This window comes from Rissa tridactyla, chromosome 13 (assembly GCF_028500815.1).
Source record: "Rissa tridactyla isolate bRisTri1 chromosome 13, bRisTri1.patW.cur.20221130, whole genome shotgun sequence".
In the NCBI taxonomy this organism is placed as follows: domain Eukaryota; kingdom Metazoa; phylum Chordata; class Aves; order Charadriiformes; family Laridae; genus Rissa; species Rissa tridactyla.
Window position 1 is genome coordinate 10,607,131 of NC_071478.1, and position 16,290 is coordinate 10,623,420.

The following is a 16,290-nucleotide window of genomic DNA, read 5'->3' on the forward strand; positions in this document are numbered from 1 at the left end:
TTCTCATGGCTAGGGTGGGCTCATGCCAGGTAAAATGGGGAAAGACCTTACTGTAGGGCTGTGCCTGGATTTACAAAACAGAACAAAACCATGTCTTAGAAAGCCTAAGGCTATTAGAAATACTTCCATTTTGCTAATCAAGTGGAATTCTTTGCTTTCTTAGGCAGAAATGACCATGTGCTGGGCTTGCCAGCTAGCTACAGAGTTTGATGCTCAGAAAGTGAAAAATGCCAAAGGCAAAAATTTAAACTGCTTTTCCCCTCCAGACTGCAAGAAAAGGAGGATGTAAACAATGCCAAATGTGTATTTACACAGCTTTAAAATTCTATTTGAATGTAACTAAATAACTGGATGTTAGTGGTTTCTAAAAAGAAATGTCAACAAGGTTTTAAAATTATTATTGTTTGCTAGGTCTCATCGTGAAATACCTGGCTGCATTTACAAAGGGGTTTCAAAGAGAAGTGGGAATGTTATCTATCAGTGCTGCATCCAGTGAAGCTAACCTCTGAAGTGTGAATAATAATTGCATTATTTCTGATCTATGTTTGTCAGCTGGGCACAGAGCAGTCTCGTCATTGCTCCTTCTGCCCCAGCAGCAAAGCTCAGTCATGGTCCCTGCCGACCGGACCTTCTTCCTGGCAACTGCATTGTTTCATTAGCTCCTGTGTGCATGATTTTGGTGTGTTGGTTTTATTTGTTTTCCTGGAAGGTCCTTTGCATTTCCCAGGGAGTCCTTCCTTTTGACATACTTAAACTCAAACTCATTGCTGCTTAACCTTGTAACTCGTGGGTAATTCAAAGGCTTTGCAGTGGACTAGTAAGGCCAGAGAGTCACAACACAGGAACTGCCATGCTAGTTTCCCCTAGATTAAAGGTTTCCCAAACACTAGCAGTGGTCAGTAGTGGGTGTCTGGATAAACAGCATAAGAAAAAGGACATAAATGATCCTTTTCCTGTTGCTTTCCCATATGATGTCTCTGGCTGTCTTCCTTTCTCTACCACATAATAAGGAAGAGATCTGGGGCTGGCCGCCTGATTCAGAAAACCCCTCGTGTTAATAGTCCACTCTCATTTACAGCATGGCAGGAACATCGATTATCTGCAGGACCAGGCCATCAGTATCTGGAAAAATGCTTGACTAAAAGGCTGTCCTTGGCATGTTTTCTTTTGCACTACAAAGTTGTTTTCCCTTACCCACAGACAAGCTGCCAGCAGTAGAAAACCACAACTGAAGATGGCTGTATGATAACATTACTCTTGCTGGCTTAGGATGATCTTTAAATACTTTCTTTTCCATGCAGAACACACAATTATTAGTTTAATCATGAAACGTGTTTTCCATGTTGCATCTGCCGGATCTGATGTTAAGCATTTAATATTAACTTTCACCAGACATGAAAAAAATTGCAGAGAAAATTAAACAGCATCAGTGTTTCTGAATGTTATTTATCACAAGGTGATAGAGGGCTCCAGACGTTAATGCAACACAAATACATTTGAAATTTTACAGCAGGATTTGAGTAGCTGCCTTCAGGTCCTTTTCAATTGGACTGATTTCTATGTTGGTCTTTATCAGGAACTCCTAAATTTCTTTTGCTAGAACCAGTATCGGAGGTGGCAGTTTCTGGCTTGTATGCATCTATGCATCATGGAGTATTTTGAAACTGCTGCTATGTGTACCACTATAGGTAGGGGAAAAAAAAAAAAAGCTATATTTGTAGCGGTTTTTTCTCCTGAATCTAATATATGTATACCCACACAATTCAGAGCCTGAAAATTAATTCCATCTAAAATGACCTGGGTTCTAGAAAAAAGAAGAGAGGGAGGTACATTGCTAAAAAAAATATTATTTGATGGATCAGACGGGAAAGACGGACTCTAGAAAAAGATCCTGTCCGTTCTGCCTAACTCAGGAGGGTGACAAGTGAAAAACAGGCCTGTTGAGGGATGGCTTACTTGGAGCATCATATAAAACTACCCCGAGCTGGGAGGGAAATGTCGTCAGTGTACACTGAAAGCAGTTACAGCAGTCTGCTGTTCAACTGCACATAGCAGCAGATCAGTACATCTCTAATTATTATTTGTCTGGCTGGCTAAGCAGCGCAGCATTTAAAACCTAATTTGTTGTATAATTTAATTTTAATTGAGTCTCCTATCCACACAGGACTCGTTAAGCTAGCTGTATGTTTCACTTGCTGTCTTTTTACATGGATACTATGGGAGAGCTGCAAGAGCTGAACCAATCGTTTGCTTGCACTATGCTATCACTGAGGTGCAGTAATTCCTTGGTGTGATTGCAGAGGGATCTCTTGGCAGGAATATTTGGAAAATATGTTTTCTCAATGCCACAATATAACAAAACAACTTCCTCCCTCGTCTAATGTATGGTTTACACAAAAGATTTGGTTGTTGGGCTTTTAGCTGCATCTCCCATGTGCTGGTATTTTCCTCTGCCACTCAGAGATAACAATTACTAGTCACTGTGAGCAGTAATAAAAATGAAGCACCATGACAATGCTTTCGAGCGATTGTAACTTCTGCTGATGTGCCTCTCTTCAAATGTATAAAAGGCACTTGTCCTCAGTGAGGACAAAGTTGAAAATAAGCAGGGTATTTTACAGACAAATGCTTTTGGAGGAATGCAGGCAGTCAGGCCTCGAAGAACCATTTTTTGGTTGTATTATTATTAAGGGAAGACTTACAGACTAAGGACAATAGCGCAAAGCTCTTAAGTGTGTGCATCAATTTTGACTTAACACGTGTGCTTACATTTTCTCCTGAACTGGGGCCCACGGACTGAGAACTGTGAAGCAATACTGTTCATTAGGTATCAGCTAAAACTGCAGATCCGAAACACTTTTGTATTTGAATAATTTTGCTTGTATCAGTAGTCCCATGCAGCTCTCTTGCACAGGCTGATATTGCTGCGAGATTCATGAGGGGATCTCCAGGGTTTCCAGGAAAGGTTAAGATAAAAGCAAAATCTGAGAGCTCGAGCCTGTGAACCAAGTAGGAGTATCAAAGCAAAGAATTGCAAATGGTTTTGGTTTCAGTGTTTTGTTTCTGTTTTCATGCCTTCTGATTTAATCCAAACTTCAAAATCATTCGAGTGAAGGGGAAAAAAAAAGAGGTTCGCTGCCTCTGTCCATGTTATATGACTAATTTAAGAAGCTAACCAGCAACGAGCAGGGAGATGCAGGATAGCTCAGCTTCTTCCTCCTCTGTTTTGATGAACATAAAACTACTTGAGTCCTTCAGATGAATGTGATACAGTAATTCACAACTAAGAACATTGCTACTGATGTTGTGCAAAAGGACTACAATTCATTTGCCTAAGAAGGCACTTGAAATGGGGTTCTAATTGGCCTAAAAAGATTGTGGTGGTACAAATGTCCCACGAAAACAACAAAACCAATATAGAGAAACAAGCAGACCAACAAGCGGGTAGCAGTGATCACGTTTCACACAAAGGGGGAAGGGACCATCAAATTTCAGGTACTGGCTTTTTGGTAGCCTTTGAAGGAGCTGGCTTGTATTAGCTGATTTGGGTTAGGTTGTGGGATTCTCCAATGGACAGATCAAGGGAAGAAAGACTGATGCATAAGAAGTCTTTCAGCAAACCGTGAGGAAAAAGCTCCAACTATTTGGATGGGTCTGGCAGCAGGAGAACGGCAGCTGCCGGCTGGAAACCAGGCAGACGCGAGGGGCAACTGCCTGAGGTAGCCCGGCTGTGGGGCCAGCAGGCGAAGGCGGCATGGAGTGCGTGGTGGGGAGAGATGGTGCCGCTCCGCCGGACCCCAGACTGGCCTAAGGTGGGAGTAGATGTAAGCAACCGAGGGAATCGATTTGGTTTTGGTCATTTTAGCTCTCTGAGGTGGCTCCCAGTGGGATGGAGACGGTGGGAAGACATGGTGGGGATTTGGGGAAAGGAGGATGAAGGTGATGGCCCCACAGAGGCAGGCTTGGTGTGATGGGCTGGGGAGCACAGGCCCGGCAAGGCTGCCGGAGATAGGGCTGCTGTTGAGGAATTGAGGAGATCTGCCACTTCCTGATCCGTTTGTGGGGTTTTGTCGCTGTTTGGCATCTTCTTTTTTTTTTTTTAGCTATTTTCCAACAACTGTAGAAGAGGGCACTGAAATGAGGTGGTCGGTGGGGCAACAAAGAGCAAAGTGATGCTTCTTAAGGTGCAGAAAGCTCTGCTGCTTGCTCTTGTCCCCGATAACTGAAGGTTCTGGTTTGTAAGAGCCTCCTGATGAGAACTGGGGCTGCCCCCTCCGGGCGCGAACCCCCACCAACGCGCACCAACTGCCTCAGCGTGAACTTTCTTTCCACAGCATGCCCCTGGAACAGCAAGTATGTTTTTATTTAACGGTTACTGCTAAACTAATAACTCCTCAACACCGAAGAGTTAAAACTACGAGTATTTTTCACTGTATGGGGCCGACTAAGAGAGCTCCCCCGGCTGCCGGCACACGTAGCTCGCTGCGAGGCCCTCGATCCGCCCGCAACAAAGATGGCGGCGAGAGCCCTGTCCCGCCTGCTAGCCGGCCCACACCCAAGATGTCCGCCCCGGCGCTCCAGCCTGGCTATGGCGGAAAGCGCGACGCTCTAGCTCGCCGGGCTCTGTGGCGGTGGCCGGAAGGCCCGCCCCTCCCGCCGTGCACCGCCTCCAATGGCAGGTCTGGCCCCGCCCCGCCCTGATCAGCTGATCGGCAATGTCTGTTGACAGGAGCCGCCTGGGCCGCGGGACGGGGTGTAAGGGCCGGCGCCGCGGCGAGGGGGCGGCGGGCCGTCGGGGGGGAGCGGGGGGCGCCGCACCCCCTGCCCGCCCCTCGGCGCCGGGGGAGCGGGGCGAGCTGGAGGCGGAAAGTTGGGGAGAGAAGTGAGCGGAGGGAGGGGAGGAAGGGAAGGAGGGAGGCCGCCCCGGCTCGCTCCCCCTCAGGCCCTGTGGGGTGGGGGCGAAGGGAAAGGGGTGGGCAGGCGGCGGGGGGCCGAGTGGCCTAGGGGGAGGGCTTCCCAGCCCAGCTCCACACAAAAGGAAGCGGGCAGGGCAGGGGCCGGGGGAGCCCCCGGGGGTGTGAGGGGCTGCGGCGCGCAGGGCCCGGCCCCCGGGAGGCGGTGGGGGGGCGGCTGCCGGCCCCGAGGGAGCACTCTTTCCCCCCCCGCCCCCCGGGTGCTGTGTGACGGTGGGGTTTGGGTTCGCTTTGTTTGTTTTTGTCAGATGTGAATCCAAATGGAGCAGTCGGAAGGAGGCGAGCAGAGCCAGCGGCGGCAGCAGCAGCCCTGGGGGAAGCTGATCCGGCTGGGTGCTGATGAGGCAGAGCCGCACGTCCTGCTGCTGAAAAGAGAGTGGACAATTGGTCGGAAGAAAGGTGGGACAGGGACACGGCGTAGGGCGGGGTTCGGGGGACAGCAGCGGTCCCCTCTCCTGGCCTTTAAAACAGTGGAAGGTGGACTGAAACTAGTTGGGTTTGGTGGTTTCAGCTGTTGGATGTGTTTGCCAGACCATCCCTTGTGCCTGATTTACCTCTTGGCTCTGTGTGATGAGGAAGTTTTACACTGACCTTTTTTACCAACTTGTGCGTGTTTAAAAGTGAATATGCGTTTTAAGTTGTCTGTGACAGTTTGTACAAATAAGAAAAAACAATTGTTGATTCAGAAGGGTTTCTGTGTGTCAGTCCTGTTTATGTTCTCATTTTGTTTCTGTGGTTAAATAAGTTGGAACTGCAATGCAAAATGCTTGTGCTTCACAGAAAAGCAAATGCCCACATAAAAGCCCTTAATTCTTCTGGCCATGTAAAGATTGCTAACAAATGCTGAAAGTTTCTCTGAGAGTGTATTTGAAGGCTTTATTCTCAGAGTCTAGGGCTATTACTGCTTGCCTTTATTTTAAAGGATTTAATGCTTACTCTATTTAAAACAATCATTGCAGTGTTTCATTTTTTTTTTACTCTGCCATGACAGCGCTGATTTTCAGTTTCCTGTTCATCAGTTCAAGGTATTTGACTGACTGGTAACATTCTGTAAATAGTCTCGAACAAACACCAGATGTTAAAGCTCTATGAGAAATTCAGATAATGCATTGTAGGAAAAACGTTTTGCCTGTGTCCATTTGTTAACATACATTTAGATTGCTTGTCATTATCTAAGCTGTAGGTGAATTCTTCAAATTGCGGTCTAGTTGGGGGTTATCTTGCAGAAAAAGATAATTTTTTGTGTGTGTTCTTTTGCTTCCATAACTGTTTGCTAATGCATTAATAAAATAAGTGGTCACAAGAATACCAAGCTTTGGGTCATAAATATTATTCAGAAAATCTTCAGGAGCACTAGAAATGCTTGTTTAGAGCATTTCATCCTTCCTGCTCTCATGTGAAAGTCCAACTCCATAGAATAGAATGGAAATGTTGGCATGCTCCTGAATAAAATGTAGTCTACTTACTTTCAGTACACTTGCTAGCATCACAAGTTGTGTGGCAACGGTTAACTCTCTAGCTGTTGATTGTTCCTTGAGTATCAGGAGTAGACTAGTGATAAATTGTCACCAACATATGTAGTGGCTATTACTTCTGGATACATTGCTCTTGCAGGCTGAGATACAGTGCACCGAAAGCATGAATGGGTGGAAGTGAATCATGTTTGTTAATTATAACTTCTGTGTAAACAAGTACTTTGAGTCATTTGTGAGACAGATTAGTGTCTTAGACAGGGAACCTTGAGCATTGCCTTGAACATTCAATGTTAAAAGGAAGTAAAAATACTAAATTTGCTCAGAGCCCTGGAGTCGCAGGTAGGAAGGTTTCGGTCATGTCAACATTGTCGTTACACTTCTGCTTATCCCTGAATCTTAGTCCTGGATTCTTGATCTCCCTTCAGCTTTATTAATGTAATAGCACTGTCAACAGAGCTGAGGAAACTTTTCCTATTTAAAAAGAAATAGAAGAAAAATACTTTAACATAGAAGGGTGATATTCTCATATTCATCAGCTGTTAATTCCTTCTACTTCCTCCCCATATACTGTGATGAAGCAGAAGTTAAATCCAATGAAACTGTGTTGCAATGATGTGTAGAAAGAATCACAGAATCATAGAATGTGTTGAGTTGGAAGGAACCTTTAAAGGTCATCTAGTCGAACCCCCAAAAAGAGCTGGTTGCTCTGTGGTGTATGCCTCTAGAATTTAGATTGAACGCTTCAAATATGTGTGAAATTATCTCTGTGCCAATCTAGAACAGAGTAACTGGGATTTGATTTCCATCTGTAAGGACTAGGATTGGGGGGTGGGGGGAATGGGCAGAAAGGGAACTAAAACATCTTGAAATGGTTGAAATAGGCTTATAGCAGCCCATGGAGCTATCTCACTGCTTGTATTTATGTTTTGCATACTAGACTGTATTGCTGCCTGTATGCCAGTAGAAGTTTTGAACTATTGCAGATGTACATGAGTCAGTTTGTTGTGCATTTATAGCCATGTAGAATGCTGATCTGTCTGTGTAATGTGTATTTTTAAGCACACTGGAAAATCTGCTCTCTTTTTAAGGTTGTGACTTATCTTTCCCTGGCAACAAGTTAGTGTCTGGAGATCACTGTAAAATCATAGTGGATGAAGAATCTGGTCAAGTGTCATTGGAAGATACAAGGTTTGTTCTTCTGTGAACTTTTACTCTTATTTTCTTTTTAGTCTGTGAAGTAAAATCTTGTGTATTGCTTGAGGTACCAATAATAAATCCTTCTCTTTATTTGTTTCTTTTTTTTTCTCCTGCTTTTACATCTAGGTTTGGAGGTTTTTCGGCTCTTTCTATATATTTTTTTTTTCTCTGCAAAGGAATTCATAATCTACTGGATGAAAAATACTGTTAATGTAATAGTTCTGTAGCATATTTCTTTAGACTTGTGAAAAAAATTATGCCGGCATTCTTAAGAGCGTGCCTCTCTTCAGACACTTGTGTAGGGAAGAAAATACCTGCAGTGATGATCTCGGACCATAAATAGACGTGGAGTAAAAATCTGTACTTGTTATGCATTTTTCTGGTATTCAAAATATCAGTAGTCTGCATACCATAGATACTGTAGTAGCCTAGCAGTTGTGGTGCGCATGTCAGATGGAGATTGGAGCCTATTCAATCCAATTTAATCATAAAAGATGTTTGCTAAATTTCTACTTTTGATATTTTAGTTTTGTTTTCTTTTGTTTAACCAGAATGATTATTTTCTCTTCTGGGTGTTTCTGTGTTAAGTTAGGGGTGTGAGAACTAAGGCCCTTAATGTGGAAAGATTTAAGCACATACCTCACTGTAGCTACTGTTAAAAAGCTAACAATTTAGTGGAACTACTTTATATACTAAAAGTTAATTACACACTTCGTCATACACTGAAGGCCAGTGAACTTGCTGTACTGGTGAGGCTATTTCCTGTAGAGTTCTAAGGCTACTGTGGGAATACAAATAGCACTGCAGGGGTTGCGGGTGTTTTCCAATGGACTTTAGTTTGTTTTCTAATCTCCCTTATAGAATTTGAGACAGGAATTTGAATGGAACGGTGTTAGGAGGAGATTGTAACCCTCTTCAAATTCTCATCTGCTTCATTTTTGACAAAAATTTTTTTCTAAGATTGCAGAAAGCTTCTGGTTTATTACATTTCAAGAACCTGTGACATTTGAAAATGCTTCTGTAAACGACATTATTTTTCTGCCAGGTTATTGCAGTCAGTAAAGAAACTTTTCTGCCAGCTCCCCCCATTTTTCATGTCTGGAAGGTATTTTACCCAAAGACAACACTTCAAAATATATTGATGTACATAAGTGAAGAGGAAATTTCACATTTGAGGTTATGAAGGGTATCATGCTGAATCCCTGCTCCAGCATCCTAGAATGCAATTAAATATATTGTTCTGGTAGCTCAGGGTTAGTATCAAATACCTGCTGAGCTGTTGACAAAAATCCCTCCAAGAATATTCTGAAAAACCTTTGAACTATCTAATTGAATGGCATGCACATTTTGGGTGGGCACTGGCAGAATGTATGAGCTCTAGTTGATGTATTTCTTGCAGTAGAATTTTTTCAAGTCCGTTCCTTTTCTGTCTCTTGATCAATTAGTAGCTATGTTGCTATTAAAAGGAGTCTTTTCAGGGTGAGGAACTCACTTCCAGAGATTTACTTGGGCTATGCATTTCTCTTTATTTCCTTGAGTAGAACAGAACATCTAGAATTATTCAGGTTGGAGGAGAGCTCAGGAGGTCGCTTAGTTCAAACTCTGTCAAAGATGGGCCACCACTGGATTTGGACTAGGTTGTTTAGGCTTTCTCTAGTCTGGTCATGAAAACCTCCAAGGACAGATATTCTGTAGCCTCTCAGGGCCCTTATTCCAGACCATAATTATGCTCATAGTGATTTTTTTTTTTCTTTTTTTCCCCCCTTGCATCCTGTTTGCGTCTTCCATGTTTCAATTTATGACCTTTGTCACCTCAGCAAAGAACTTTTCTCTGTCTTGTTAACTTCCTTATCGTACTTCTTCTCCCAGGCAAAACAAGCCTGGTTCCCCTAGCCCCGTAGCTTATGAGTCTTGTGCTCCAGCCCTCTGGCTGTGACAGTGGCTATCCACTGACTTGCTCAAGTTTATCAAGACCTTCCAAGACTACTAGGTGACCCCAAATGTAATATTTTAGATGTGGACTAATGAGTTCCAAGTAAAGGAAAATAATAATCACTTCACTAGAGTTTCTGACTACACCCATGTTAATACAGCCAAGTGTGCTGTAGGCCTTCATCGCTGCCAGGGCATGCTGCTGACTTATGCCTAGGCATAAGTCCAAGGTGTATGATCTTATGCTTATTCATAAGATCCACCAAAAACCCTTGCCGGTTGGTCTCTAGCCTATGCTGTCGCAGGTGGTTATTTCACCCCAGGTGCCAGACTTAGGGTTTGTTCTTGTTGAATGTCATGATGTTCCCATCAGCCCATTCCTCTAGCTTGTTCCCTAAGTGCCTCTGAATGGCAGCCCAGCTCTGCCCCTGCTTTGATGTCATCCACAAGCTCGATGCGGGTGTATTTCCTCCCCATTTCTAGGTTGTAGCTAGGGAAAATAACCAGGGTAACTCCCTGCATAGATCCTTTGAGGCCTTATACTCCCAGAAGCTGTGGGATGGAATGCTCAGTTTTGCAGAAAAAATATGAGGCCTAGCTAGGATGTCTAGGAAATGGCTTATAATTGTCATTCTCCAATGCCATCCCAAATTTCAAGACATTTCAAACAACAGATCAAGCCACGTTTGCCTATCATGGTAGTCTCAGAGCATAGCTGTAAATCTAAGCGTGAGAAACTGTCCCTAGTTTCAGTTGCATGTAGCTGGTAGAATTAGTTTAGACCAATATCATGATAATACAAGCTAAAGGAATTGTAAATGATGCACAAACATTCCTGCTTTTTTTTTTTCTCCTACACACGCACACTCCCCCTCCCCCTGAGGCAGAAGGTGCAGACAGCAGAAAACTAGCAAAGCCAAATTAAAGTTAATTTTCTATATGATATATTCATGGAAAGGTGGGGCTTGTTACCATTTGCTGAATCAAGGGTCTAAATGGGTTGATCTGACTACTTGCAGAAGACTGTCTTTTATTGTGTCTTCCAATGTTTCTGCCAAATATCAGATGAGCTCCATAAAATCAAGCAGGCTGAAAAAAGATTTTTTTGAATGTTTGAATTGGCAGTACAGATTCCCAGAGTCCCAGAAAAATACTGCAACGTCAGCTTTTTCTTCTCTGAAGTGGAAAATAGTTTGGAAACATTGCTGTGGTCAAGCTCAGATTTTTCTGGTGAAGAGGAATGCATTGAAGGAGGCGGTTAGTGTGGGACAGTTAAACTGAGTGGACCTTGTTTCTGTGTTGTAGCTAACCCAAAGAATATCATCAAACAGCCAACATTGGTTTTTATCTCCCTGGTAGCATAATGAGTTCTTGGATCTACTTTGGAAAAAATAACCATAAATTCACAGGTGAAAGAAAACATGTAGAGAACTCAAAATTGAGTAAATAGAAGTTTGCAAGTAACAAAAGCCAAGGGTTTGCAAATAGTACAATAAAATATTCACAGACCCCACCCTTTTTTGGGATATGTTTTTGCTTTACTTTCCAAACCATGTACTAGTTGCTTTATGCTGCTTGAAAGAAAACAAATAATACAAGCTGTCCCAACAGAGTGGAGGCAGTAGTTGACTTGCCCTAAGTAAAAACAATTGTAAGATTCTTCATTTTGAAAAGTAAATTTTAAAGTCAACCAAGTTAATTTTTTTTTAAAGACCTCCTCTTGTTGTCTTCTAGGATTATTCTTTTAGGGATTCTAAGTACTAAGTGATGTTTCAGAGCAGGAAACTACACAAGGCTGATACTCATGTGATAGGCAAGCAGATATTCCCTTTCTGTGGGTAAATCAGAGGCTGATCTTCAGCTGACGCTGGTGGTCTGTCTGCTACTAAATTCTCCACACCCTGCAAGTCAAAACTATTTCTGTAAACATTAGAAGAATGGAGACTGACACAGTACAGAAGAGATTCTCTAGCTTAATGGAATTCAAAACTCATTTCAGTTTACAGCATATTCAGGGTAATATGTATTTAAATAGCAGATAACTAGTAAAACTATTAGCCCAGAAGCTTTACCATAGCTTTACATTGTTTTCCTGGATGGACACTAGTAATTACTAAAAAGTAACAGACTGGCATTTTCTCAGAAGGATAACCAAGGTATGTTGCAACACATAGACTGTTCACCTACTTCAAAAGCAAGCTTGTTCTGAGGGAAATGTAGCTGTCCACATCAGTTCTGCCCAATGGTCGGGATTGGGAAGTAAAGGTAACGTACATTCATTGATCAAACTGTGGAGTCATCAGCCACATCGGAATTGAGTCAAGGCCTGACTTTTTTTTCTTCCACTCTTTAGAAAAGTGGCATTGGGACCTTTTGTGACATTGTTTCAAAACACAAACAATTTATATCCAATAGTATCATTTTGTCTTCACCACCTCAAAAATTATACAGCCAGTTGGTATCGATTCAATATTTACTCCTAATGACTGGCCTTCATATTTGAGATTCTCATTGTGCCTTCTGCTTATTTTATGGAGACCTTGCTTTAATTTGAAACATCAGAGGAGTGTACAAATGCTGTAATTTATCCTGTGTGTCTATTTAAAAAACACCCACAACATTAATAGGATATGTTACTATATCTGCTAAATGCCTCATGCTAAATCCTGCAACTGGACATGAAAGACTAATACAGTTATCTGGGGGAGGTGGATATTTTTTCCCCTTTGATTGTTGGCTGAGATATAAATACAACTATTTCAGTTTGCTAAAGTGTTTAAGAAAAGCTTAATGGTTTTCTGTGTTAAGTGGTATCAGCTTATTCCTACTTCATTTGGGTTCATGGATGCCAAATAATTTGTTAGTCAGCTGTCACTGAAGTCTGTATAACTGTGCAGAACTGAAAAGATTTGACTATTTGTAGTCAATTTGACAGTTAGGGTCTTGGGTAGCTATTTCTGCAGCTTGCCTTGTGAGATCAAGTATGACCGGTTGCTAGATGTGTAGTGATATTTATTTTTCTTTTATTCTTTTTCCAAGAATACCTTACTTGTGTTATTGTCCCTCATAACCATCTTGTGCTTGGCAGTCATGACAGAGCAAGTCATAAAATACATTGTCGTGACATTTTTTTCCCTATGTTTAGTGAAATACTGGGACTAGGAATTGTCTGTAGATGTTAAACCTTAGCTGTTTTCTTACAAAAGAAGGTCTAAACCACAGCAGATGGGAGATGCATGCTTTGTTTTGCCTTCTGGAAAACTAAGGAGGTCAAATTTGTTGTTTCCTAGTTTTGTTAAAGAGCCTCTGACAGGTTTCAGGGATTGTTGTAAGCTTTGCTGTTTCTTTGACAATTGAAGGAGGTGCAATTTTTGCTTTTACATAATATTTTTAATATATTATCACTAGCATCATTGTTAAGTTAAAAATGAGTATAGTTTCTAACAGGCTGACTAGAATTCTTTTTTTCCTCTTAATTGCTAAACATTGTAATTCTTTTAGTAATGTCTCTGTTCTGCTGGTTGTTTGGTCTTTATGTCTTTCAGGCTACTTAACATCTGTATGCCTGAGGTATAAATGGCAAGCTTAAGATAGTTTTGCTTATAGGAGAAGTTTGAAGATAATGGAGCAAATATGAATGTCACCCAAAGATTTTTGTTTGTTTCTTGATGTTTATAGTAGCATTTTTATTTTTTTTGTATCTTGTTATTTATGTTGGATTAGTTGATTCAACCATGTAGATAGTGAAAGCAGTTGCAAAGGTAGGAGCAAGAACTCATACCTTGATAAAGACTTGCTGTAGTGATTCTAAAGGGCTTTCTTTTCCTTTTGACTTTCTAATGTAATGCTTTTGACCTTGTGTCCAAAAAAGTCAACAGTAGGAAGTTCTAGTTTTATTTCGCTGTTCATTTTGCTAAATGACAAGAGATTTTTCCAGGTGGATTTTTAAAAGGCAAACAACGAGAAGGGAAGGTGCTTATTTCTAAATAACCATCCCTCTCCTCTACAGAGAAAGTGGTCTGTTTGAGGAAGGCTGTGTTGTGTAGGCACAAGTGGTGACCTCCAGGAGGTGGCGGCAGAGGTTTGCTGTTATTTCATGCAGCAGCTTGTTTTGCTGAGGGAAAGAAGCAGATTTTCTGTTCTTCTATATTTGGTACTAATTGCTGAGAATTTGAATGGCAGAAGTCTGAAATTCTAGAATGCTGCAGCTCTGAAAGAGGCTTATTGCAACTGAGCTGGAATTATTCAATACTTGAATAACTTCACTCTGTTATAAAACACCACCCATAGTGAAGGAGCAGAGATACTGCCATTAATCAGCAATGCTGTGCATTTTCCTCTTCCTCAATTTAATTTCTTCCATGAGTCTGGGAGCTTTTATCAATATCAAAATAATTCATTCCATCTCCTCTTTTAATTGTGTATAACTGTTTTTCCACCATACTAACTTCTCACCTTTGAGCTGCAGACAGTTTAAGTAACCTCAGAATTTTAGTTTTTTTACTGTTTGAAGCAAGAGGGGAGAAAAATTAATGTTGTATAACATCCCTGACTGTACAGGAAAAATTCCTTCATCACAGAATGTCTTAGGAGATTCCCAGTGTTAATTGTAAAACATAACCTAGATCTTTTTGAATAAAACTCCTATTACCCTTTCCTGTTTTATACTTAAAGGGTGGAAATTATTGTACAGAAACAGTCATCTAATTATTTTGAGACATTGCCCAAATGTCAGGGATCTTTTGTCTGTCTATCTATTTGCCAGCTACCATCTCTTTACCAGTGGCTGCAAATGACTTTGAAGCCCTAGTAGCTCTACATTTCTGACTTTGGGACAAATTTTTTATTTGTTTCTGGATGTTTGGGGGTATTTTTTGATCCTGGCTTGCATTATTTTTTTTATTTTTTTTTTCCTTAGAGCCAGTGGTTTGATTGAAAGTATCTTCATTAAAAGTATCTTGTGTTTTCCCTTCCTGCTCGCTCCTATGTAATTATGAAAACATTTATGCGAAGTTACCTTTTCTTTCTCTTTACAGTACTAATGGAACAGTAATTAATAAACTGAAAGTGGTGAAGAAGCAGACATACCCTTTACAGACTGGGGATGTGATCTATGTTGTTTACAGAAAAAATGAGCCAGAGAACAGTAAGTAAATGCCATTTAAAAAAAATCATACTTAGTCATTTTTTTGAGTCATGACAGAAAAGAAGTACCAGTACAATTAAAACAGAATTACTCAATTTTAAGACAAATAATTTGTTAATGTTTAAAAACAAGTCTCTATAGAAGACGTCATGGATGTGCCATTTTTTACAGGAACAAGTCTGGGCAACTGTCTGAAATTGAAATGTGCCTAGAAGTAGTTTTGGAAGAATTAATGTGTGGAATGGTAACTAATGAGGTCCAGATCATATGCCCAGTGTTTCTTTTAGAAGTCAAATTGCAAAGGTAGTAAGTGATATGTTATATATCACGTTGAAGCAGTTTTTGGCACCGGAAGGAAAGGCTGCAAAAGCTTTTTGTTTTGTGTTAGTTTTGGTGTTTTTTTTTTGAAGGGGAAAGAGGCAAAATGAGGGGCAGGTGGGGAAAGCCCTGGAGTGAAAGTAGAAGTAGTAAACCTGGAAAAATATTTGTGTGGCCTTAAAGACGAGTCATGCCTTGCATGCCTGTAATTCTTTTCAGGATGATGCAACTGAAATAGCATAATTAGGTTTTAAAATTAATAAGTAAATAAAAAAAATAACGGGGGTCGTTCCTCAAAGGTTTGTAAATAAGCCAAGCCATTGTTAGGCAGGAAATAATGTTTTTTCATGTGTTAACTGGTAGAAGTCAGGGGACGAGGTTTAGGTGTAAATTGCTCGGTTTTTGCAATGGAATGAAATTATTAAGAGATTTCATGAATGATCCATGTTGGCATCTGTCTTAAAGATGTTCATAAATGATTTGGGAAATAATAACTCTTGAGACTTTTGAGCAGAATTTTCATTTCATACCTTCTCATTTCATACCATTTCATTCAGTTATACAGGGTCATTAAATCCAACACTGACTGAAAATATTTACAGAAAGAATGTAATTACTCATTATTATGAAATAAGAGATGGGGCTCAACTTTGATAAATGGGGAGAAAGGCAATGGGCAAGCTCTGTTTTTACATATATATTGTTGTGCCCCAGCCAACTGCTCTGTCCGTTAGCATGCAGTTCTTCATTTAACTGTGAAATGTGTAATATTTAAATTTTAGTAGAGAGCACTCGCTTTCTGGAAAAGACTTTAGATGAAAGAGGCATTTAAAATGTTAATTCTCATTAATGTATTTGATAGCTCTGATGTGGAACTTTAAGGTGAAAAGACAGTCTTTGTATGTTCACAAGCTCCGCTATTATTGTGAAGATAATTGCATGTACTGGGAGATAGGAGGGTGTAATATTAGATATGTGTACAGCATGATATTTAATGTAAAACACAAGAGTATTTACAATTTTCGTACAGTAGTAGACATATGAATTGTTAATCTAAAAAAATTCTGGTTATGCATATACTCACTACTGAAATACTTCCTTTATGAAATTATTGTTAATTTCTATACAGACAGATGAAAATGATTTATGCTGTCTGATGTAGATTTTAAAGGAGGCAGTGATAAGCTCTATTTGTCTGTCTGTATGGCTTGTTTATCTCACAAATCCTTTCTAAGATGGCACTATCACA

At 40.8% G+C, this 16,290-nt stretch overlaps 1 protein-coding gene across 2 annotated transcripts in view; it reads left to right on the forward strand.

Moving 5' to 3' along the window:
• The first annotated feature begins 4,686 nt into the window (after window positions 1-4,686).
• The window catches only part of CHFR (checkpoint with forkhead and ring finger domains), a 28,350-nt gene continuing 16,746 nt past the window's right edge, over window positions 4,687-16,290 (forward strand). Inside the window, exons 1-4 of one of the 2 annotated variants that reach the window (XM_054219533.1) lie at window positions 4,687-4,755; window positions 5,222-5,372; window positions 7,537-7,636; window positions 14,614-14,723. In XM_054219533.1, coding sequence (XP_054075508.1) covers window positions 5,234-5,372; window positions 7,537-7,636; window positions 14,614-14,723 — 349 coding nt within the window. In that variant the 5' untranslated portion in view covers window positions 4,687-4,755; window positions 5,222-5,233. The other variant, XM_054219534.1, reaches the window with a different exon arrangement.